Here is a 26,001-nt window from a genome sequence, read left to right on the forward strand (position 1 = left end):
CAGTGCAAGTAATATGGGGAAATATTAAGCATCCTCTTGGTTCCTCTGGATTTTGGGAATCAGAGACCTGCTAAGAGAGGATTTTCATGATCTTATGGCACATCAGTGTTGTATTCTAACTGCTAACAGTATGGTTTCAGTGAAATGTAGCCATAACAGGCTTACACCTTTCTAGCATGGGATCTCACCAGCACTTTAATTCCAGGACCATGGAGCTCATGACTACCTTGACAAATATCTACCCATTCATTCAGAGTTTGGGGAGCTGGGTAGCCATGGCTACACTGTGACAGCATCTGAGATAGCTCACTGGAACCTCATGAGTGCATGTCCACGCTCCAGACAGTTGTATCAGAGTATTTCATGCCCCTTACGGACTTCAGCCCTCTATGCTGTTCTCAGTCCTGTATGTGGAGAAACACTTCGGAAGCATCGAGCTCAGATGATAACAGGTATAGGTCTGGGGAGGGTTACAGCATGGAACGACTACCCTCTGAGAAAGGAACTGGATGTTCAGATCTGCAACTCCCCTCCTGGGCTCAGTGTGGTTTGTGCGCAGTGAGTCACAGATGCTTAAGCCAAGTAAACAAGCAAGCAAAACAAACCCCAAAGCCACCCAGTTAAAGAAACTACCCTTCATTTTGAAGAAAAATAAGTCCAGGTGCTGTTAGCACCTGGTGGATAAGTTGAGACCTCTGAACTCTGAAAGAGGAGCTCACCTTCCTTTCTGTGTACACGTATCGGTGATCCAGACTCTCCTTCATGAGGACAGCGCTATGAAAAGTTTTAGTAGATGACAGCAGCCCAATTACTGTGTATACGAGTTGGGCAGGGATTTCCCACCCCCAGTGTAAAACTGGTGCAACCCCATTTGATGTGGTTGGGTGGGACACAAACATGAGCATCCGCATCCTTGTGTTTTCTGCCTTCCGACTGAGTTTCTGATTGCGGGGATGGTCTCAAATGCAGTGCCTGGGAGCATGAGCTGCATGCAATGCCCTGCGAGCTGGGCATGTCTAAAAGGGACTTAGTTTCACCCCTCTCCTTCGCCACTCCACCAAGGAAAAAAAAAAAGAAAAAAAAAACTATTCCCTTGGTTTTAACAGCATCTCTATGAGTTCTTCAAATAGGGATTGCCCCTATATGGAAACTAATAGACCTTTGGAAAAGAGGTAAAATACACATGCACATCCTAAAGATCTAAGAATGCCTTCATCATAGGATGAAAGCTCCCCATAAAAGCTGAAGAAGAAATCAATTTAATAGCCCCTTCATTCCTTCCTGACTCCTGGAGTGCCAGTTACGTGCTGAGACAACCTTGCTCTGATGAAAGCAATTTTGCTTGCTGCTGTGATGCTAATTTTTTCATCTGGAGAGTGGCTTCTTATGGCGGGTCTGATTCAATTAAGGATTACAGGGTTCTACATCTCCCTTTCCTGGCCGTGTGTGCTAAGCAAGTGCAAACGAATTGCAGACCAATTGTTTTCCGCTGTTCCCTAATGATCCTGGGTGCGTTAATGCACCAAGATCTATGGGTGAACTTAAAAAGGATGAAAAACACAGCCGTGCTTCGCTTTTGGCATCTGTACCTGGTTTTTATACATGCAAATCGAGTTTCCTGTTCATTGAAAACAACCAAACAAAACACAATGTCATGAACATAGCGCAGAGAAGGGCATTCACGCTGTTCCTTCTCAGTGACCTGCTTTTCCAGAGGGCACCCGAGGGTGCTTGGAAAGCTTTTGCTAACAAGGATGGTGGGCAATTAGCGGAACACACTGCGGCGCTGGGGCATCCTCCAAGGGGCTTTCCTGGTGCTGCATCTTCATCTTCACACATGTAAAATGCAGAGGCAGGGGCTGTGCACTGGCCTCTCGCCTTCCCGCTTGTGTTCCTCCTGTCCCTCCTCCCTATGTCCCTGACTCTGTCTTCAGTGCCTTATCGCCTCTCATCAATGGGACTTTTGGCACATTCATGTTTGGCATTTTCTTTTTCCTGTTTCTTGCCTCCCTCTCTCCTTTTCTGGCTCATTTTTTAAAAAGTGCAATTTATCTGTGTCAGAGATGCCAGTTCTGGTAAAGCCACCAAGGACTCAGGCTCTCCCCACCCTTACCCCCTACCCCGTACTTCATTATTTATGACACATCAGGATCTCCCAGGATCTCCTCAAGTGTCTGGGTCCTTTACTCATAGTTATCAACCCCTGAGGGCCTGAAACTTAAGAGTGAAAGGTCTGAAAAGAGGGAGAGGAAAAGTATTTCTCTGCCTCTTAGCTTGTCTGATCTTGTTCTGGATGCCAGTGGCTTTTCCAGTTTTGTGTCCTCTGTTGGCTCATGCAGAGCATGTCATTTCACAAGGGTTTGTCATTATATCGCTGATTCCTGGGGACCCTTCTGTCTCTCAGTTTCTTTCTTGGATGCTCAGTGATCGGAGAGCCTCTCCCCATCACACCAGAGAGAATTCAGCTTGGAAGCCAGAACACCGGCGTGTCTTTGGTGAGCACTTGGTCAGCATGGAGATCTGGGTGCTGAAGTTGGTGCCGTTGCTGCCTAAGGAAGGGTGGTGATACTTCATATCTGAGCCCAGGAACCGCTCCAGGTGCCACCTCCGCCACTTTCGCTTGAGCTCAGCTTGGACCTAGGTGGTGGAAAGACAAGCAAATCAGCAGAGGGGAGCATTTTCTGTTGCTTTGACCTCATGGTGGGAGTAGCAATGGGTGGCCCACCTTCCACGGGTCTAAGAATTATTTTATAAAGGTCATTAAACTCAACCTGGACAGAACTTCACCCACATAGAAGAGAGGTCACACTCCAGCCATGAACTACTAGAGCAGAAAACACTGAACTTCCCCAGAAAGGTGAGCACGGGGAATTGCATATCTGATACAGTGAAGGTGCCAGACAACTTTAATGGCAACATACTCCATGCTTTGTGAGTACAATTAAGTTTTTTCTTTTTTTCACTGCCCTGTTTTTGTCCAAATACAAATAATTTAACTATAGCTTGCTTGTAAAGCTGTCAATACAGCTGTGGTTTTTTGATAGAAGCTACTTGTTCCTGCTCAGGATGTTTACATACATCATCTGGTTTACACAGTCCAGATTCGAATCCTGAACAAATCTGGCCACCATTCTTGTCCCCTCCTGCAGCCTTGGAGTGCACATTTTTAGATAACAGTATGAATTAGATAAAACAGCTGTGTCCGAGTGTCTCTGGGACCCGGAAGCACAGGAATAGTACAACACCAGGATGCAAACCCCAGGAGTGGAAATGTGGGAAAGGCAAGATCAATGCCTGTAAGGCAGAAACATGTTTACCTGGCACTGGTCTGTGCCTAACAAGTCACGTCAATGCCCATATTGGTTTTGGATCCTAAATAAGTTTGTGTGGTTCTGTCCTGCTCTGCACAGGCTTACTGGCAAAGGTCCCTGCTGGAGCTGGGCTACCTGCCCTGCACGCCACTGTGTGGTGTCCACATGGCATCAGCATGGCTGAAAGCAACATCAGAGCTGTGAGAGAGAAAACTGTGATTCTGGACACTCTCCCTCTCCTCAGGAAGCTGGAACACAAACCCAGATCACCGCTGCTTCTTTCTTGTCCATGCTCGGTTTATTGAGCTGAAAGTGCTCCAGTTGGCAGCAGCCCCAAGTTTTTAGCTGCTCACACCTACTCGGTAGCCATTGTGATATGGGTTTAATCAGTCTCTGCTGAATTTCTTACGGGCAGAAGGAGCACGGTACAAAAATATCACTGCACTAATGAGCCTCCATCTTGGCGGTGGGCCTGATTCTGTGCAGGATCACTGAGGCGTTAAGCATGACTTGGGCTTAGAAGACGGGCTTTACGCTTCCCTGCTGAAGGTGGTCCCTTTGGATGAGGGTTTATGCAAGGTCTTTTGGGAGTTCTGCTGATGCTGTCTTATGAGTAAAGGAAGGACTCAGCAGCAGAAATACTACTGTCCGTACAAAAGTTCCAATCTGTTTATTAATTGTCCTGGAAACTGTCAGGCAAATGGTTGAGTCATTTTTCTGGAGTGAGGGCTTTGATGTGGAAGGTTCCTGCCAGTATGGTATCATCAGGAATGGGATACTTCTCAAGCGTTCCATTTACCTTAGCTGCCAACATTAACTGAACGGTATTGTTGATCTTACCTCCCCATTGAGAAAACAGTACAGAACAGCCACCACAAATCCCTAGGGGAAAGGAAAGAACAGGCTTTTAGCACCTCGTAGCTGATATTCCCCTAGATCACAACCCAAACTCACTGCAGCCTTGGAGAAAGGGCACACAGCTGGGGCACTGCTAAGGTGCCCCTTAGAAACTCCTTGATTACATTTTCTCTATAAAGGAGCAGGGAGGTTGGTTAAGGTACCTTGCAGCAGATCTATGGGTGTGAGTTCAAAGATTGCTCCAGACTGGTGTTTAAAGCCATCATCAGTCAGCTCAGCTTTAAGAGGAGCACTTGGTCATTCAAATTTTGCTCCTTGCTCTTGTCTGCTGGAACTGGGGAGATCTAAGCATGCTCACTAGAACATCATTAAGGTTAGAATGATCTTAGACATGGTATAGGGCTTTTCCATCTGCCCTGCAGTGTCACCTCATTTTTGAGAATCTCAGTTTTCGCCCCCAAAATAAAACAAACTTATCTCTAGACCTTATGGTTGCAAACACTAAAGGCAAGAGTGAGTGTAGGTCCATTTATATCTCAAAGGAAACATGCCAGATGTGAAGTGATAATGGTGTAGACAAGGATGTTAACTCAGTCACCACTGAACAAAGCATGTCACCGACACGTGTATGGTACATGGTGACAGACACATCCTGCTTGCGGGCTGTGAGAAGACAAAGTGGCTAGAGCTGATTAATGGATGGCTGCAGCGGGATGAAATACGTAAATAAGTGCTTCTTTTTATGCAACAGCAGGGCCAAGGTTAACAGCCCAACATGGGAATTGACTGAACTGAAGTGTGTAGGAGTGTTGAAGAAGCAAAATTCATCGGGGCTTCCTGAAGATTAATGCAGAGAACAGCCCCATTGTCCATCCTCGTGGGGAACCTGCCTCCTCTGCCAATGAACTGGAAACCTGCTTGAGCAGGATCAACTGGTTGAAGACAGACTAGGGTCCTGTTAATGGCCAGAAAGACACTCCTCCCAAAGGTGGTTTATCTCATCTTACACCACGTCAATGACATATAAATTGAACTGGGGGTCCCATTTTTCTCCCTTAAGTACAAAAAATCTAGGGAGACTCACTTACAGAGGTACATTTTCTTTCAGGTGCCTAAAATGAGGAGAGAGATTCTCCTTCTGGAATTCCAGGAGTCAAAATATAAAATTATCTTCCATCCTGGCCAAGCTGGAGTGACTAACTTTTTCCCCAAAGGTATAAGAGCAGTATTGGGCATGTCCAGGAAAAACGCATCTCACATGTTTGCTTATTCCCTTATCATGCTTGTTAAACTCCCTGCTGACAGACCTGGTGCCTGACTGGTGGCCCAAAGGGTGGCTTACCTGGAACGACCCAACCACGAGCTCAAAGACCATCTTAACTTCTGCTTTGAAATTGTCAGGGAAGAAAACAAACATGATGTAGTGAATGCCAAAGAGAGGGATCAGCAGCAAGGTGGACTTGGCCAGCCTCCTGTTGGAAAAACAAACATGAGTCACAAAGGGAGAGGGAAGAGGAGCTAAAGGGTAAGGTGATGAGAAATCCTGCAGCTGAGCTCTATGCAGCACCAAAACTATATTTTGCTGCAGTACATATATGCTGAGTGCCTGGATCATGATGGTGTAGTCAGTATCATAAATATTAAGTGGCTTTGTTTGCCCTCAGGTGATGTGGGCCACTTACCCTGAGGTACGAGGAACACCCACCCTTTCAAGAGCAGCCTCGAGTGAGGCAGCATCAGGAGGCTGCCCTCGCCAGAGGGAAGAAGTGTCTGGGTACAGCGAAATGGAGAGTGTTGACATAGTTCCTCCCAGCCTAACCTCCCTAGGATCCCTCTGACGACCCGGGCTGGGATGCAGTGACATGCGGAGGTGGACCCTCAGTCACTCTATGGCACTTCACACTAACCAGGGACCATGCTGGGAACATTTCCACAGGCTTGCTTTCCTCTTCGTTAACAGCTCTCACATAAACATATACAGGCGTCCAGCTGAGGCAGAGTGATCAGCCCTAGATTACTTCTCCTTGGCCTGCAGACTGCAGATGGCTGGTGATTTCAGATGTAGTGACAAGATAAAATGTGACATCTTTATTCCCAGTAACTTCAATTGAGGTATTTCTTTCTCCCTTCTCACTTCTTCCCCTCCTACTGGAGATCTTTTTTTCATCTCTACAAGCTAAATCCTCATCTAGCACTGTCTTTGTTTGCTTGGGATTTCTGAAAATTACAGCTTCTGGGAGAGAAATGGTATGTTTAGCTCAGAATAATGACAGACTATTGCACAATGAATGTCTCCAAAGGAGGAAGATGAACGGTATTCGTGCTTAATGGCATCAGGCTGTGTAATCAGAGTTCTAATTAGGAAGAGATGATAATTTATTAAATCTAATCATGATTAAAATATAGCTGACAGAAATGAAATGAAATCGAGGACTTAAGGATGCTTATGGGGGTTTTGGCTCCCTTGGTCCCCTACAGCCTCCTGTGTCCCCCTCTCCCAGGGGCTTCTGGCGGAATTGAAGCTAAGGCTGGGATGTTGGAAACACTTGTTCTACCATCTGCAAACTCTTCACCTCCAAAGTCCCGTCAAGCTCAGTCCCCTCAGACCATCATTTATTTCCCATCTGCATAAGCCCGTGGGGAAGGCTGATGTGCCAGCTTTATGCAGATGATGCTCATCACTGTATCTCCCAGCAGATCTTTCCAGCTTTCCTTGGTCCTGGCCTGACGACAGTTTGGCATTAAGGCTGCGGTTGGAGGCTGTGGTTCACCAGGGAATACCTGGAGTTGGAAAGCTGCTGACTGCAACTCATTCCAGGCAAAACGAGTGTCTGCTGGAAGCTGAGGAACTTTCCATGAATTTGCCTTTCCTACCACATCCCTCACTAGCGGGCATATCCCTGCTCATAGTCAGGAGATCCAAAATCTGAGTCCTCTCAGATGTCTTGCTCTGCCAAAGGACTGTCACTGTCACTGGTGACCATCAGGGTACCGTGTTCCTCCCTGTCAGAAGCAGCTCAGACCGACACTAGTATGACCCTAATTCCCCCAGCTCCCGCCATACGAGAAAGCAACTCATTTTCTAAGCAGATCATAGCTCATTAAATATTAATACTGGCATTGCAGAGAACTCTCCTCTCTCTTCAGTCTTTCAGAAAGAAGTTAACCTAGAGAAGATCGATGTGATGTTTCCTTCATGTACCATATTCATAGAGGCTGTTTGCAACCTCCAGTGGATTAGAAAAATTAATCTTATCATTGCAGACAACATCAGAGCCTCGGTAATAGTATCTTCCCTCCTGGCTGACTGTGGCAATGAACAGGATGTATATGCCAAAACTTAGGAGCCCCATCTCCAGTTCGTACAACTCCCCAAACCAGACTCTGGTTCCCAGCGGTGAGCTTCCCTGGCATATCAAGTGAAGTTTTAGATCTCAGTTTGGCTTCAAGGCAAGGGCCCTGTGGTCTAGCCTTGTGATATTTAAAAGACCCCCCCTAAATACTGCAATGAGAAAAATAATCTTCCCCAGTTAGGGTGTAATTTCTCCCAGGAAGCTAAAGCCTGGCTGTGCAAAAGGCAGAACTGCTTGGGAGATTGTCCAGAGGTGTTTAAAGCTACCTACTGGAAGCCGTGCCTTCTCAAAAACCTCATTATTTCCACACCCAGCACAGGGTGCACTTCTAAGAGTTACCTTCTCTGACAGATATATACGGGGAGAGGTAATTTAGGACGTCTCCACCAGCCTGCACTGAACCTACTCCTCTCCATGGGACTGGATAAGAGTGAACCAACACTTCAGGCATGCTCCTTGAATGTATAACAGAAAAGTTACCCAGAAAACTTGGATGATAATATTGATCTATGAACATGTACAGAATAGAAAGAGATTAATTTTGCTCAAGATTTCTGTTGCAGAAAACAACTTCAATTTGCCTGAAATATTGCTGTCCCATTCTTGCACATGTCTCTCTCATTTCCAGAAGACTGTTTTGGGAGACTTGTTTTCGCAGTTTCCAATACATTAAAGCCCAGATCACTGCCTGTAGCATTAATGAGTGAGTCAACAGCGCACCTAAACTTCCAGCCTGCAGCCAAACTGAAGCCAGTTGGAACAGAACAATACTGTCAATGTGTCAACACGCTATTTTTTTTATAAAATAAACAACATAACATAAACAAGAGAAGGAGGGAGAAATGCAAATGAGAGATCCCTGATGTTGTTAGTCTAAAACATGTTTTTTTCAGATTTGGCAGGAGGAACCCACACATATCATTAGCAGCAGTTTTTTGCTAAGATTTCTTGGGTCCTGCAGGCCAAACCCCTGAAGCCAGCAGCAGCATTTCAAGTAATAAGGGAATGACATGTAAAAGAATCCAGGTACCCACAATTCCAGACCACATGCCTAATGGCATTTATAAAAGGGTCTGGACTCCAGATGTCTCTATGGCTACCTGTCTAAACATTAAAAACTTAGGACCACACTAAGAACAGCCCTTGGTGAGATCCAGTCTTCAGATTGGCACACTTAGTATTCATTTCCACAGGAAAATGTGGTCAATACAGTCAACAGAGACTTCCAGATGCCCCAGAGAATCTGGCTGGTGGCCAGCTACCACTGTGTAAGGGTACAAGTCTCCCATACGTCCTGGGTCCTATATGGCAGGTCCGGGCAAGTAGCTCAAAAGCATCTCATATGGCTTTGACACCTGTAAGTGAGCAACTGACTCATGCCCTAATGGAACTGAGATGTTTTCCAGGTGGAGGAGGAAGGTGAGTAACTGAAGGTGTGAAGATCATTTGTACTTCAGCAGTGCCTCCTGCTTGGCAGGCCAGTGGGGGGAAGTCTGTGTTACTTGCTGCACTGACGTGCTACATTTGTTTACAAGGCAAAAGAGCTTTCCTGGCAGGTCCCACTTCACTGGAAAATGTGAAGTAAAAAGCCCTGAACCCAAAGCTCAGCGTGACCTCTGAGGTAATCTGGGCATAACCCTTCCAATGCGTGTTGGCAGCACTCCTACTGAGATGAATGGGAGCCAACTGCTCCAGGCTGCTGCTTAGTATTAGAACATATTTCAATATGCTGATTTAATCTATGTACCTGGCCAAGGCTGTTGAAATCCTGGGGGTACAAAGATACAATGCCCATTTGGAAATACATAAAAGGAGGTGATAGGAACACTGGTCTGGTAATGTTGTTGTGTTATGATGACAGAAAAAGAGGTAATTGGCTCTGTCTGCTGCAGGGAGAAGTTCAGGTCAAATACTGGAATTTCCTTTCATAAATCTGAGACTGTCTCGAGGCAGATGAAATGCATAATTTACTATCATCTGAGAGAAAGACTCAGCGTCATGGCTGGTCAGTATTTAAGGACCATGTTGATACTGTCTTCCATCTTGCAGAAAGATGAACTGAGCTCAGATTCTTCAGGGTACCAAAGTGCACAGCTCCCTCCAAAGACAAAGAAGATTTATGAGCAGTTACCGTGTAGACACTGGACTTTTTCCTTTTCAGTTCTTTTCTCGGAAACATTTAATAAATGTCCAGGATAGTTGAAATGCTGAGCCAGGACAGTGGCAAAAGTCAAACATAAGCTGGTCTGAACTTTTATTTTATTTGCATTGAAGCCAGAATAAATCCATGTGGATTGACAGATTTCTTGCACTCTTAAAATACTGCAAGTAAGACCAGTCTTGGCCACGGAGACAGATGCTGATCTCACTTGCATGTTGTTTATTATAAAAAGTCCCATTAAGGTCAACCTTAGATCCCTGGAATAAAAGCATTTTGTCAAGCAAAACTTCTAAAACAGTGCTACTTCTCACCAGTGAAGACAAATGCATTGAGTCAATCCAACCTAGTTGAGGGGTCTGCTTTAGGATAAGGAAAATTTACCATAGATTCTACTGAATGTACTAATTTTCTAGATCTCTCATTCTTTGAAAAAGGGAGCTGAGGGTAACTAGTTCAGGAAAAAAAAAAGCCTGTGTAGTGTGGACAGCTACTTTTTGTCCTCCATAAGGGTGCCTCTGCCTTCAGAATCCAATAAATATTGAATATACAAAGAAAAATCCTATTTTGTTTCATGATCATTACTGTTGCTCTCACTTCATCATTAATCCCAGGAGAAAGCCTTCTTGTCTGTCTGTTCAAAATGACATAAAACATGTCCAGCCATTTTAGCAAATGCCCAATTTCCCGATTTCTGATCAAGTTTAATCAATAAAAATAATACTTGATTCTGCTCAGTGCAGGCAGATGCAATACTGAACTAACAGCCAAAAAGATTTCCCCAGAATGATACAATATGGTTAAAAATGCCTAGGACTTACGAATATTGGCTGGTTTCATTGTGTCCAGTGTCTGGGGAATGCAACTTCTGGACTAAGATACGGATGATGCAAATGAAGAGAATGAAGTTCACCTGTTGGGAGAGGTAGAAAGGAAACAGAGAGAGAAATAAAAATTTAGTATTTTTGTCCAGTTAAAAGAGCTGATCATTAGAGGGGAGTTCCTTTCGCTGCAATATTTTTGCCATGGAGCAAGCTGTTGTTAAAAAGCCATGAGCAGAGAACCCCACTCTGGGAGCACATAGTAAACCGACACAGGATGGCAGCCATCTTGGGCCTGACATCAGCCTGCTTGGGACTTTGTGTCATACATCCCAAGTATGATGATGTCAAACCCATAGAGCACAGCTATGCACGACGTCCTGCTGCGCGGGGGAGAGCCGACGACAGGGTGGGAAAAGAGCCTTGGGAGTTAGCGGAGCGACGGACGTCAAAGCCCTCGGAAGACGGTGATATGGGACCGCTGCTGAGCATGTCAAAGACTGAGGCGGTGAGCCAAGGAAACCAAAACAAAACACGAAGCAGTATCCACTCAAGCAGGTCTCTACTCAATGCTACTGGGCACGTCTTCTCTGGAGAGAAGCTGGAGACCTTGTATAGCAAGGGACAGACCTCGCTGACACAGTGACGTTAGACCAGAGGAGTCCAGCTAATACCTGGATTTTAGGTGGTGCTTTTCACTCAAAAAATCTCAAAGTGCTCTACCAACACACTCAAGCAATGTTAACCTTATTTAATAGCAAAGGTGTAGAGATAGGAGTGGCAGTTTCCTAAAGGCATGCAGTAGATCTCTTGAGTTGAATGCAAATCTACTTGCTTTTAAGCTCCTATCCATTGAATCACGCTGTTATTCATGCAACATATACAATAGAAATGTGATGACAGATTTCTGTGACTTAGTTTAGTTTTAGTTTGGCACACAGCTTCTTTCTTTATCCTTTCATGGTTAGCAAATGCACAAATGATTCTGATTTTTAGAGACTCAGTGGCTGGAAGGGATTGTGTTAACCAGCCAACCTGATTTCCTGCAAAGACAGATTGTAACATTTCCTTCAGCAATTCCTACACTCCTCTCAACAACAGGTGAATTAAGTAGACTGAAGCACATCTCTCAGACACTCACTCTTGTTTCAAAGGGTATGAGTGAGTGGATATTAGTTGTATTTCTTGGTTATGATGCATTGCTGAATCACTTTTTATCTATCCCATGCCACTTATCATAGTTTCTGTTCATATTTATTTACTTAGAAAAATGGTTTGCATCTGACTTGGAAGCAAGTAAATTTTATCAGTTCAAAACAGCATTACCTAGATCAATTACTCTAATGAACATTAATAGCACACAAGCTGCAGCACTGAAGGTAAGATTGGAGCAGTTACTGACTGCGTTGGCTCGTAGTGGTTGAGTGAACATGGACACAGGGCAGTGACGAGCCAGGTAGAGTATGACTTATAGGCTTCGTACAGTCTCAGCATTGCATGGTAGACAATATGGCTATCAGGCTGCTGGAGAAGTTGTTTAGTTTATCAAATATATAATAATTGATATCAATTTATCAGGAGTAAAATCAAAGGCACTTGATCTGTTCCCAGTGCTTAATATCTTATATCTTATTGAGATCCTTCCATTGAGATCTTTGCTTTATTTCCATGGATATGCAGAAAATGCTGCATTCCTCCCTGTAGAAACCTGCTGTTCATCAGATAGCAATTAGCATGGACTTCCTTTGTGCCAGGTTTATATGATATCTGCAGAAGGAAAATCAGAAATTGCTGGGTAAATTTTGTTTGGCAATGAGGAAATAATTTATCGGCCAAAAGAAAATACAGGCTCACTGATCAGAGGAGAACAGGGTGTATTTCTTTACCAAAAGGTTATCTTGGGAAAGGGAAATACTATCTACAGTTTTATATGATGATATAAATATTGTGAGATGTGTCATCTAAGTACTGTATTTCTTTTCAGTGAGGTGAATAGAATAAGATGTAATTATTCAAACTGTTTCAGTTTGGAATCCCTGTATGACAAATGTTACAGAAACAAAGTCTTCTTGTAAAGGTCATAATATGCATGGAATAAGAAGAATGTATATCTAAGAAAATATTTCTGTTTAAAAGAGATACATTTGGTTTGATTTCTGTTGCATTCTTTTTCTTCCTGTCCCACATACTTGCCTTCATTTAGGAAAACTCAAAGCTAAGTTTAACTCAAGTTCGTTTGATTTCAAGTTTTGGACTGATACCTGGCAGAGGAAAGATGTACTATTCAACAAGGATGGAAGGACTCAGAGTTCCTCAGAAGTGTCATGGTTTCTGTGGTCAGAATTGATCAGAGAAGTAAGAAGTCAAGCATTTCTGTTGATTTGTCTGGAAATTAGCCAAGCTTCTCACAAAATTACTTTAAAAACACATAGGTGGAATCCAACTTTGTACTGGATGCTATAACAAGAAGCAAATATCTGGGGGAATTAATCTAACCTCTTTGAATCTAGGTAGAAATTTATGGTAGGACTCATCCCATTTTACTTTATAGTGTTGACATCTACAACTGAACAAGTCATCCTGGGCTCTGCATATGGTCAGCTCAGAGAAACAAAACGTTCACGGCACAGTTCATCTGATCAGTTTTAGACATCCACTGATTCATTAGCCAAGATGAGCTCTTCCTGGATCTCTAACCAAGTTCCTCAACCTCCTCTGGCTACACACACCCAAGGTTACTGCACCTGAGTGCCCAGGGCGACTAGCTGAGATGGAGGTGGTCAGAGTTAAATCAAATGACCTCCATCTTGGTTGTTTAGACATTCAAACTCTTCCTATACTGATTGCTTAAAGGTAAAGATGTTTATATAGAGGGTGAGCCTCCTCATCCTAAGACAGACGTTCAGTATACAGTGGCATTTTATCTGCCAATGCATTTTCCATGGACATTTACAGAACGCTTCTCAACACCCCCTCATCCCCACACTTAGTATTAAAGATGGCTTTGCAGTGAGCAGAATGTGCTGATACTTTACCAAAATAGACACCAAAATAGGAGTTTTAATGATCCACCAGAATGAGGATTCCACGACTTCCTCCCAGCACCTAAAAAGAAACAAAACAAGACTTAAAACATCAAGTAAAGCAAGCAAGCAGCTCTGTAACCTCAGATACTAGGTTTCCCTAAACGCTAAAGAGGGCTATGCTGGGTTATATGAAGAGGACTAAACCTTGTGTGCATGAACTGGGAAGGGCTGAAGACTTGCTTTGGCAGTGGCCTTGAGCACTGGTAGGTAGGAGTTGCCCCAGATATAATGCTGTGAGCTCTTTACCCCTTGGTAACGGTACTGGCTGAAGGATGTTATCTTAAGGTTAATGTCGGGGAGGATGGTGATTCACTTTGTTTCTCCTACACTGAGGTCTGCTATAAGGAAATGCTATCAAAACCCATAGATTCATGAGGCTTCCAATGTCATCCACCATGAGAATGGGGGTTTTGTTAAGCACAGAGCAATTGGCACCACCAGAAGAAACACACGTGCCCTTCTGATAAAGATGACAGCCTATGGTGGGATTAGCCAGATTAAATCTAGTTAGCTGCAACCGAGCTATGGATCTAGTCAGACAAGTCCATAGAGCCCAGGGTATGATTTATTTCATCCTGAATTCAGAATTGTCTGTAAACTACACAACTCACCTAGGTCACCTGGAACTATATTTTAAAGCCAACAAGGAAATGATAGAATAGGAATGACGCGGAAATGACAAATATTGCTTGGGGGACATTTATCTGCGGGCCTCACAAGAGTCAGGTGATCGATGGTGCATTTTTAGGAGACCATTCATGAAAATCAGTTTGCATTCATGTTTGAAATAGATTAGTAGAACCCATTGTAGCCAGTTTCACCTGGATTCAGCTCATCTAATTCAAAATGTTGACAGTGCAAGTAATGAAGAATGAAGAGAGGCACTTTTAGGGCACAGTTCCTGAGACCTATATTAGGCATCAGATTTAGGATGAAAAGAATTGCATTCCATGGACTACACTGATTAAATCTCCACTGGCTATAAAAGGAGACTAGAGTGAATTGCTCAGATAAAGATGCTTATACTTAGTCAGGTGCATGCTGCCCTTTCATTTAGAACTAAAGTGGCCCTAATTATGTCTAGTGCACTTCATTTTTAAAATAAATTCAAGCGGCATGAATAAAGGTCACTTTAATTTGGAGTTAGAATGTTTAAATAGAGGATTAATGTTGTTTAACCAATCTTATATAATTAGGTTTTATTTAATCTGGATTAATTTCCTGTAATTTTTCTCTGTAGGTAATTTTAGTATGCCAAAAAAATCTATGCTAGGTATTAGCATATCCTGTAAATTCGCACTCTGTTTTACTTGGCACAAAAATGTAGAGCTTTAAAGCCTCCAGAAAATGCAAAGAAGTCTGTATTTTTATTAAGAATTGCTGGAGCTGAGTGGGAATATATAGTAAGAAGAATTGGTATCCAGAATGGTTAAATCCGCTGGTCTCTGTCTCATTGTAGAGGCTATTTATTAACAGAGTAAATAAGGTCAGTTTTATGCAGATAGAGTGACACCATAAAAAAAAAAGCCAGTAGCCCTCAGGAAATGTGTTAGCATGACTATAAATCAAAAATGCAATGAGAAATCTGAGCTGCTTCTCTTACTGAAATAAGGACAAATCAGGACACATTTGGAGAGGGAGAATGCACAGGAGAAAATGGAGTTAACCATTTGCTGCAAATGCAAGAAGCAAGGGCGTGCACCGAGAATACATAATAAGCACCTGATTCTGTAACTCTCTGGAATGTTTTCTCATAAGAGCCTTTGCAATTACTATAGTCTGACTACTTGAGTAAAAGCAGGTAGGAGGATTGCAGGATCAGATCTTATTTACATGCATACATCCTTGGATAGCTCTGATATCTGCCTCATTTACTTAGCTGTATTCTATATGCTTATAGAAAATATCAAAGGCTGCTGTTATGTTAAAGAGGACAAAGAACAGAACCTAAGCTCTGCCTGGGGGGAAAAAAAAAGCGTTTTTAGACTTCTTCTGTGGGAGAGCTAATGGGTGTATTTATTAAGTACCTGCTGCATGAGCATATTTAGGGTCAATTCTGCAGGATGCAAAGCTATGCTCTGAGCATGGGGCAGCTGCTCAGCTGGTATCTTTGTTATACACAGCATCACAGGGCCAAATGTACCATAAGGGGCTGTTCAAAATTCTGGGCTAATATCCTGACCAAGGGATTGGGAAACAAAGAGGGCGGGTGATTGGCCTAAATGGACATAAACCGTGTGTGTTCAGAGACCTTGGAGTGTTTCCTGGTTCATGGTGGCAGGGGAAAGCCTGCGCTCTGCTCTGACTGCCGTTGGCATTAGGGCAGGATGGCTGGGTTACTAAAGCTCAGGGTTTTCCTTGGCCTTCCTTGGAGGTAAAGGAAGAAAGAACTATAAAGGAAAGATAACTGAGTCCACAGGCTTACCCAACATCGGAAAAGTAAATCCTGACAATAGTCCAAGCAGTGATGAACACGGAGGGGGCACCTGACAAGAGAAGAGATGGTGTTACTGTCAGAAATCATTATCAGTGTTTCCAGGGCTGTTCCCCCACTCTCCATCTCTCCTGAGTGACTGAGGTGACTCCTTCCCTCAAGAGCGGGCAAATGCTTCACGTTTTCAACGCTCACGTGCCAAACAAGCAACATGTGCCCTTCCTTGCCCACTGGCCATGTAAGATGAGTTTCCTGTAACTGCTCCCAGGCAGATTTACCTTCCTGTTGCAGTGCCTACAAAAAAACTTCTGATGGTGAAGTGCAAGGACTAGGCATCACTTTAGACACCTGCAGTGTGGACACCTGTATCTAAGCCAGTCACCACAGGCTCTCTTTAGCATCAACGGGGAGAAACATGCACTTCTAACACACAGGCCACCTGAGCTGCTCTAGAGGTTTGCTTTATGACAAGAAATATGCCCTTGGACTCCCTTGACTGTATTGCCTCGATCTCCACTGACTATAAAGGGAGCCTGAAGTGACAAGTCCACATAAAGATGTCTGTAGTTGGCCAGAGGAACCTGCCTCTGCTCCTTACTCCACAATCTTCTGCCTGACTAGGGTGGTCTTCTTCCATCCTTGTGGTGCCTCTCCTCTCTGTCTCTTGACTTTGATTATATTTAGATTGTAAATACTCCAGGAAGGACATATTGCTTTGTTCTGCGTTAGTCACAGTAGTGTGTATTGTTTATTACCAGTGATTTTCCAAGGGCAATGGCAATAAAACCAGTAAGGAGTGCATCCGAATTATGAATTCCTGCATGATCCATTTCAGATCCGTCACTGATGCTCTTGCAAATGACGGATGACTGAAAGGCCAAAAGATCCTTCAAGCATCTGTCATTTTCTTGAATTGCCCCTCCTCACCCAAGCAACCTCAGAACACATTACGAATCCGAGAGATTCCCTTTGATTTAAAATTATTAGCTTCATACATTTTTGCTTAACATCTACCAGCTCCACTGTGCTGAAAGAAAGGATATCTATGCACAAGGCAGGTTTAAAGAATGTCTGACCTGATTAACTGCATCTGAAACAAGGCCTGCCAATATCCTCCTGTCGTATGCTTATAGCACAGAGGATTGTCGCCCTTCTGCAGTGCGAACCCAAGCGTAACTCCTGTCACTTTCGATGGAAGTTATGGCTGACTGATCAAATCCAGAGGTCAGGCATACCCCTGTACTTGTTTTCTTTTCAAGATTCTTCCCCGCTCTAATTATTTCTCTGTTTCAGCTATCAAGAGCATGCAACAGAAAGCTATTTTGCTTACTTATACATAAATCTTCAGCTAAATGGCTTAAAGGGGAAAACAGATCTCTGTTTCCTCTTTGGAGTAAAAAGCGAAGTTGACCTGGTAGGATTAATTTGCATAGGTTAACAATTCAACTCTGAGTTACTTTGTGAAGAGTTTAATTCTAGCTTCCTTGGCACTTTTATTTTATTTTATTTTATTTTATTTTATTTTATTTTATTTTATTTTATTTTATTTTATTTTATTTTATTTTATTTTATTTTATTTTATTTTATTTTATTTTATTCTGTTTTTATTTTATTTTTTTAAATTTTATGTGGTTTAGAGGAGACTAGATTCAGATTAAAGCTGGAGAAATCCTGAATGCAGTAAGCAGCAGGTTATCAGCACAGGCGATGGGACCTCAGGATAGCTAGCTGGCCTGAATTCAGTAAGACAGGGAGACAGTGATGGACTGCAGTGTCTGGTTCAGTCCAGGAGTCCTGCTTTGCTGGGATGCATCCTTACAATTTAAGGTCAACGCATGATATCAACTTTGGGATCCCAGTCAGGATCAAAGGACTAAATGACTATAAAGGTGATGAGGAATTTCAGGCCCACAGTCCTTAAAGATACTGAGGTGCTCAAATATCAGTTAACCTAGCACAAACTGAGTTCTTAAATACCTTTGAAGGTTTAGGCTAACGCTGGTAAACTGCTCTGGCCATCACTTGATCTTGCTCCTGGTTGCACTAACAATTCTTGGCAGCAAGGTAACATGTACACTGTATCTTTGCCCTGTCTGAGCTCCCAGGTTTGTGGATTAAATTGCTGGTAAAAACACTGGTCAGGATCACCTCTTGGCATTCAGTTTCGAGAAGATGCGTACCCCAGCCAATCAAGATGTACCACCAAAAGTACTTTCTCTCTGAAAAGAAGGAGATGACCAACAGGGTGTGAAGATACAACCCCTCTACCAGGAGCCAGAAGAAGTTGGCCATGACACAGTACTGGAAGAAAACCATCATGGCTTTGCAGCCTACCTGGAAGAGAAGAAAGAAAGAGTGGTGAGCTGCAGCATGTTCCCACAGTAAGCACAGCAAATTACCAGAAAGCCTTGCTCTGCGTGTATCTTTGGGATTGCTCTTTGGAGCACCTGAAGTCCTTACGGAATGAGCTCTATGGTAAAAAGCCAGAAGCCCTACCAAGGTTGCTTGGGGTGGACATGCTTGACACATATTAACCTCTGCCTCGAGAGCGCAGCGTGCATCCTTGAGACACCCAGCTCAGGTGTGGATGCAGTTTGACTGCGTGAGCCTAGAGATGCGCCCAAGTTTGGAAACCCTGCTTAGCAGTGACCAACTGATATGCTGGACCACCATCCCTACGAGCATGGTGCTGCTCTCCGTAGGGTTTGCATGTACATCTGTGGGAAGCTGGCTTAGTGGCAGAGTGGATGTCAGAAGCTCCTGCCTTGATGTGCAGTTGCCAGGTGTGGGTTTGTGGGGCTGAGCTGTGAAGCAAACCATTGCACTGGTTCAGAAGAACCTTCCAAGAAGGCGCTACTTTGAACTGAGACCAACCTAGGGACTGGTTTATGGTGCAGCCAACAAACAGTTGGTTCAGCATGATGCAGGTGATGTGCCCTGGAGAGTAAACAGGAATGGGTGGGAATTTCTTGTGTTATTTTTGGCACTAAAGTCAGCATCTTGAGGAATGGCACCCTGAGTGACTTCGGCATCGTGGTCCCCTCCACCACTCTCAGTGGGGCTGCCTGTTACTATTACCTGGCTCCCTAAACCCAAAGAAATGAAGCCTCTGACTTGAACAAACTGATTTCCCAGGTTAAAAACAAAAATAAAAAAACCCCTGTGTTAATTAGCCCTTGAAAGCAATCCAATTGTAATCACTCCATGGGCTGGTAGATACTGTAAAAACTGAAGGAGCTTGAGACACGGATTTGAAGAAAGCCAAGTCTATGAAGGATTGTGAATGCTCAAGAAAAGAAGGACTGGGATACCTTGTTTTAAAATATAGAAAAGGATAAGAAGGAGAAGCAGGCTAACAAGCACGGACAGGTTTAATTGCATTGGAAGAGGAGAGATTTGAAAAGGGAAGGAGGACTGTTTTTCTTCAGGAAATGAATAATTAAACACAGTAACTTGCTGTGTGAAGATTTCACTGCAGCACAGGTAATGGGAACACTCAGCTTACAAAAGAAAAAAAATGGGAAATTTCTCTCTGACACTGAGGGGCCAAACCCACTGCAAAACACCTGAAGGTAGAAATCAGCTGTCCAAAAAAGTACGTCAGCCTTGGCCATTGCCCCAGCATGTGATGTATCCACGTTCAGCTGCAGCTTTACAGGACATCATTGGTTGCATCATTACACGCATCCACACTGTCTAAGCATGCCTGAGATGTTTGATTCGGCAATATCCTTGCTGCCTTCAGTGAATTTGCTGGGTAATACCCTGCACGTACTGGGGCCAGGGAGAATCCGGCTGCTAGCACTCTCTGTTAGTGGCTCTTCCCTGGTGCTTTGCATGTGCAATACATTGAATTTAGAGCAATAATTGGTTTGCACAAGTGACAAGCTCACGCTTCCCCCTGTGCTCCCCTCTCCTGCTGAAAACAGTTGCTATGAAACACACTGGTTATAAAGAGAAGTGTGGAAAGTGTTTTCTTGATGCCATGTGTTTTGGAGAGGGACTCGTCCCCACTGACCACTCAAAATTAATTCAACCCTCCCCTAGCACCCATCAGTATGTCACTCTGGGAGCCCTCATAGGCTCCCTCCTTGAGGCAGATGGCATAAGCAGAGACTTGCTGTAGGACAGTGATGGGGGAAGGTGGCAGCAGAGAAGGCAGATAACTCACAGGGAGGGAAGGCGACACCGAGCTAAACTGACAAGGGCTGGGGATGCGCAGCATGTTCCCTGTGGCATCCCTATGCATTTTGTTTCTCCCTGCTATTGTGTGCATATGGCTGTGCGACACCTCATTTCTTTTGCCCGAAGCCTGAGTACCTGCTTGGTGTGTCTGTGGCCACGGGGGATTTGCTGGTGTGAGTGTACTCAGCCCTACTGGGGCTACTGGATTCTGTTATGGTTTCACTCTATCAGTGATTGGCCCTATTTCAGCAGCTCACAGGTGATACACAAGGTTTAAGGGAGCACTTTTGATGCATCTCAAACACATGCTCCTCAAACATGGATTTGCTTTGGGTATTGAACATTAGGGAATGCTTTCTGGATGGTTGTATTGAAGCTATGGCAGAGGCATGAGGCTGAAGCCTATCACAAGGAACTGCAATAGTTTATGGGACCGGGAAAGGCTGCTCACAAAAACTGCACGTGGTTTCTGCCTAATAGACTCTCAGGCAGGGATCCCCAGCCTGAGTTTGCAGAGCTATTCCTGTCATAGAGACGAAGCTGTGCTGAACTCAGGCTGTGGCAGCAGAAGTCGCAGATCTGGGTGCCCAGATCCATCACTTCTTCTCCCAGTATTGGCAACCACTGCTTTTGTGGTAGTCTCTGGACCTACCTCCTTCCCTAATGTGGCGGTGGCTTGTTTCAGACCTGAAGTGGATCATGCGTATGGGCAGGAGCTGGGTTTTGGTAACTTCTTTTCTGAGGCACCTGTAGCAGATCAATTTTTTTTGCTCCATGCTGAGGGATATTTGGCTATTTGAGCAGTTGTTACCACCCCAGGTGTTTTTTTTTTTGTTTTACCTGGACAAAATATATTTTTATGCATCATTCTGAGCACACGACAATAATGTATTGCAGCCAGGAATCCCCTGTAGCGTAAGGATGTCCTGCACTGGAGCAGATTTGGATGCACTGTTCTATCTTACAAATTAAATCATGGTATTTTCTCACTGCCTGGGCCTCTTGCTACTATTGCCTAAGCTGGGTAAGTTTAAACCAGACCACTGTTTCTGTGAGAGCTGCAGTTTCACTGTTGACTGCAGTGGTCTTCCACTGAATCCTCTTTGACAGCCAATTCAGTGACACATTTGGAAAACAGCCCTTCCTGGCTTTTGAGAGACTTTATTACATGCGGCCCTTGGTAATGGGTCTCTACCTTCCTGATCGATTGGATTCAGCCTCAGAATGGCTGTTATAATGCTGGGAAATAAAATCCACATTTATATAAGATGCTTTACCCTTTAGATGACAGACACTAGGCAAGGATGAACTATTACATCTCACAGAAAACTCTTTTCATAAAAAGCAGACCTCATAATATGTCAGTGTTGAAAGGCTAACACAGGCTATGTTTAGAAAAGACATTTTCATCAGGAAAAGCAGAATTACAGCACTGCTTTTTCTATTCTCTCTCCTTCCACTATCTCATTTACAACAGCTTATTTCCCCTGCCCTGCTCATGTCCAATTTAGATGTCGCAGTGAGATGGCCTTCCTTGGCTTTGTGGATGGCACATCTATGCAAGCGGCTCCTCTCCGCTTCCCCTCCTTGGGACTGCATTAGACATGGGCCATTTACTTTTCCTGTGAAGGTGCCCTCCCTTTTTACACGTGCTGCTGGTGACTAACCGCTGAGGCGACTCTGCCTCCAGCCAGTGAGGCATAGAGACCTCTTTGACCCCAACAAACACTTTTGTGCTTCTCTTTAAATTCCTCATAGTCAAAAAAGAAAATTTAATCTTGATTATTGTAGAAGTTTACTTGAGGATGAGATGAGGCGTGTCAGACCTACTGTATGGGCCAACCCTCCCTTGCCTTAGTGTGCCCAACCATGTATGCATCTAATTTATGACTGTTTAACTGAGGACTACCTGAAAAGGAGACACTGTGCAAGAGTCAGCTGCTTAAAAGTAGACTGCTAGTGTCATTTTAGGCACTGACAAGTATTGTGTTGGGTTTCCAGCTGTTGCTCCAGAATGATGGTGATTTCCTGTGCAGACCTTTGGGATATTCACAGGCATTTTAAGGGGTACGAGATGGCCATGCTCAGATGGCAGAAGTCCGCCCTTTATGGAGAATCCTTGCTGAGATAGCAAGACAGGAAAAAAATGTACGTATTGCACTGTACTACTGTCCTGAAAGGCTCCTTTCCTCAAATGTAGACAAATCTTTGAAATATTTCATATTATTTTGTATTTTAGATGGATATTCACACGTGTGTGAAGTGCATGCAAAATACTGTCTTGCTGGTCATGGAACGCTTAGCATTCCCTGACCATGGGTGTCAATGTCCACCTTCTGGATAGAAACCCGGCCTATGGCTCTCAAAGTAATTAGATCATGCATATAAGGGTCATTTATCGCCCCCTGAGACAGAGCTGCCTTGAGCATATTGCCTAAAAAGGCAATAGAGAAGGCAGAAGGTACTGCATTTGCTTTGAAAGAGAAGGGGACTTCTTACAGTTATTTTAGGGCAAATATTTAATGAGTTGTTGATACTTAGGAATGCATGCTGTCCTTTCAATAAGGAGATTGACGAGTAGGGACAAAGTGCGTGGTTGGTTAGAAAGCTGCTGTGGTGTTGAAATGCGCTTTATTGAGAAGCTGGGCAAAAATTTTCGTGTCAGTAGTGGGTCAAGTTCAGCACTTTAGGGAAAGATGGGAAAGGCATCGGAACTACCCACAGCCAGCATGCAACACGGCATACATGTGTGAAAAACACAGCCCACTTTGTCAGATCATAGGAAGAATGCACTCAAGGTGCAACCAGACTTTCTGAGAAAGAGGCAAAGAGAAGGGACATAAGGGTGAGAAAAACAAGACTGGGCAACAACCCTACCAGGCTTCTTCCCTGTACCTAGTAGCACTTTATGCTTTCAAATAATGTTAGCCCCGAGAAAAACATCTTTCTCCTACAACTGATGTAGTGACCAGCTGACCCACCTAGAAAAATGCAGTTCAGCTGCTGAAGGCAGTAATTAACTCAGAGCTGAATCTGTCACTGCATTAAATACACGTCATACTCCTCAGTGATAATAACTCTGCTTGAGGTATCCTTGCTCATTAAATAACTGCTAAGGGTTGTCAGTCTTGACTGGCTGCTGAATTTCTCTCGCTCAATATAAACAGCTTAGCTGGACAGAAGTTGGTCTGAGTTTTAAGGGAGGTACACACACAACCAACGCGTGCATGCATCAGCCTCCTGTGAACGCAACAAAACTCCACAAAAAAATGGTCAATCAACTCCACAGAAACGCTGTGGTGCATCAGAGAGCATTGGACTAACACAAGTCTCCCTTTTCTTCTTTATTGGGGATATGGTGTGTTACAGGTTTAGGACTTGGGTCAAAGAAGGATTTAGATCAAAGAAGTATTAAGGGGCACTTAAGTAATTGACCATACTCCCACTGAACCCATCATAGCTGGCCTGGGAATACACTGCAATATAAACAGTCTGCCTGCGTCTCATTGCCCCAGTCACAAGAATCCCCATCATGAGACCTGACCTCTCCCTCCTTGTGTGTGACCTCTCCTGTACATGGATATGTCCCCTGTACAGACCCCATCTTCCTCCCTTGTACCCCTTAAACTCTGTGGCTTCCAGTGATATCAAAGGTTTGTGGCAGGGCACCAAGACATTTTTAAGTCAGCACATGCAATCCTGGGCAATTCTGGCATTATTTATGAAGTGCCTTCATCCCAGTCCTCAGTGCCTTCAGCAACAGTGTGGGCTCAGATTTGCCTCAATCGATCATGAACCTGGAGGCCTCAAAATCCCCTTTAATATTCTTAGGTCCTTTTACCTGGGTTACCACCACTGATGCAGGAGGAAGAGATTTACACAGAGATTTCTGCAGGCCTCTTCAACAGAAGACAGATGAAAACTAATTTTCTCAGTGACAGATTTATCCAGCACTTTTCTTTTATGTTGCCCAGAAGACATGACCTATCTGAAGGGCTAGCTGTTGAATGACTCATGCCGAATCTGCCCACAGCAACAGCTTCCTCAATTTTATTTAAAAGCTTTTTATAGATCCCACTCATGATCCTGTTTCTGGGGCACACCTGGAAGACAGGGTAGCACTGGGCAAGCACTGCCTGCTTTTGAGATGCTGAAATTAAAGTCTTCAAGCACAGGGACTGACCTAACTCTGCATCTCCATATCTATAGTGCCATTTTGGACACTCATCTCATCATCATAGCTGAATTCAGGAGTCTTAGTCTTGAGCTGGCATCTACCCCACATGCCTAAATCAGATTGAATCCCATCCCAGGTCTCTTTCTGTTGAGATGTCCACCGTAGCCAAAGTATAACGTAATCTGTAATGATGATGTAATAACCAAATAACTGCTTTGATTGTAAGATTATATGGTATTATTAATTCCTCGTCTCACTATCATGGCTCTGGAATTCATAAAACTGACAAATTCCTAATAATTTATAACCTAAATATTGTACAGCACTGTTCATAGCTATGCATTGTCCATTAATTTCTGAGCATGTTGGATGGACATCTCAGGATAGACTTCATTTCCAAATACATGTTTCTGTTTTTCATGGGGTATCTCTCTCTACTTTTAACTTTCATTTTATAGAATCATAGAATCATTTAGGTTGGAAAAGACCTCTAAGATCATCAAGTCCAACCATTAACCTAACACTGCCAAGTCCAACACTAAACCATGTGCCTAAGCACCATGTCTACACATCTTTTAAATACCTCCAGGGATGGTGACTCAACCACTTTCACTGGGCAGCCTGTTCCAATGATTGACAAGCCTTTCAGTGAAGACATTTTTCCTAGTATCCAATCTAAACCTCTCCTGGCACAACTGGAGGCCATTTCCTCTTGTCCCATCTCTTGTCACTTGGGAGAAGAGACCAACACTCACCTTGCTACAACCTCCTATCAGGTAGTTGTAGAGAGTGATAAGGTCTCCCCTCAGCATCCTTTTCTCCAGACTACACAATCCCAGTACCCTCAGCTGCTCCTCATAGGATTTATTCTCTAGACCTTTCACCAGCTTCTTTGGACATGGTCTGGCACCTCAATGTCTTTCTTAAAACTTATTCTTATGAGGAATAAGACTTATTTCTTAGCAGGTTGGTTACTCTTTGAGAGAAAAGGCTGTTGATGGGAGGAGCGGATATACTGTACTGGCCTAGGTATTACTGCCTCTGTTAAGAAAGGAAGTGTGAGGGTGTTCAGTGAGCTTTGCCCTAGGAAGATGTTGCCCAAGCCAGTGATGTTTACTGTAAACAAACAGAAAACCTCTCTTGCCCACACAAGTGGGGATTTTTGTTCCAACTAGAGGCGAAAGCAACCTTCTTTTACAAGTTGTTTTCAACAGAGAGAAGAGAGGTGGTTTTTCAGTGGTGAGTGTCGATCCTGGCTTGAACCTCTCCTGAGGAGGTGACTAAGATATAATCACAGAATCACAGCATCACAAAATGGATGGGGTTGGAAGGGCCCTCTGGAGCTCACCCCGTCCCACCCCCTGCTGGAGCAGGTACCCCCAGAGCAGGGGCACAGGGCCGCGTCCAGGCGGGGGGTGAATGTCTCCAGGGAAGGGACCCCACAGCCTCTCTGGGCAGCCTGTGCCCCTGCTCTGGCACCCGCACAGGGAAGGGGTTTGTCCTCATGTTCAGGTGGAACTTCCCGTGTTCCAGCTTGTGCCCGTTGCCCCTTGGCCTGGCGTTGGGCACCACTGAAAATAGTTTCTTTACAGCTTCAGGCTATTTCTTGTCTCATTCC

At 44.0% G+C, this 26,001-nt stretch overlaps 1 protein-coding gene across 1 annotated transcript in view; it reads right to left on the reverse strand.

Moving 5' to 3' along the window:
* Window positions 1-1,569: 1,569 nt before the first annotated feature.
* The window catches only part of VIPR1 (vasoactive intestinal peptide receptor 1), a 117,271-nt gene continuing 92,839 nt past the window's right edge, over window positions 1,570-26,001 (reverse strand). Inside the window, exons 7-13 of the mRNA XM_075082209.1 lie at window positions 18,202-18,355; window positions 16,013-16,073; window positions 13,537-13,606; window positions 10,502-10,593; window positions 5,512-5,641; window positions 4,152-4,193; window positions 1,570-2,637 (exon numbers count right to left, since the gene is read on the reverse strand). Of these exons, the coding sequence (XP_074938310.1) occupies window positions 2,446-2,637; window positions 4,152-4,193; window positions 5,512-5,641; window positions 10,502-10,593; window positions 13,537-13,606; window positions 16,013-16,073; window positions 18,202-18,355 (741 nt within the window). The 3' untranslated portion in view covers window positions 1,570-2,445. The remainder of the gene's footprint in view (window positions 2,638-4,151; window positions 4,194-5,511; window positions 5,642-10,501; window positions 10,594-13,536; window positions 13,607-16,012; window positions 16,074-18,201; window positions 18,356-26,001) is intronic.

Source organism: Phalacrocorax aristotelis, chromosome 2, assembly GCF_949628215.1.
Source record: "Phalacrocorax aristotelis chromosome 2, bGulAri2.1, whole genome shotgun sequence".
NCBI classification, from domain to species: domain Eukaryota; kingdom Metazoa; phylum Chordata; class Aves; order Suliformes; family Phalacrocoracidae; genus Phalacrocorax; species Phalacrocorax aristotelis.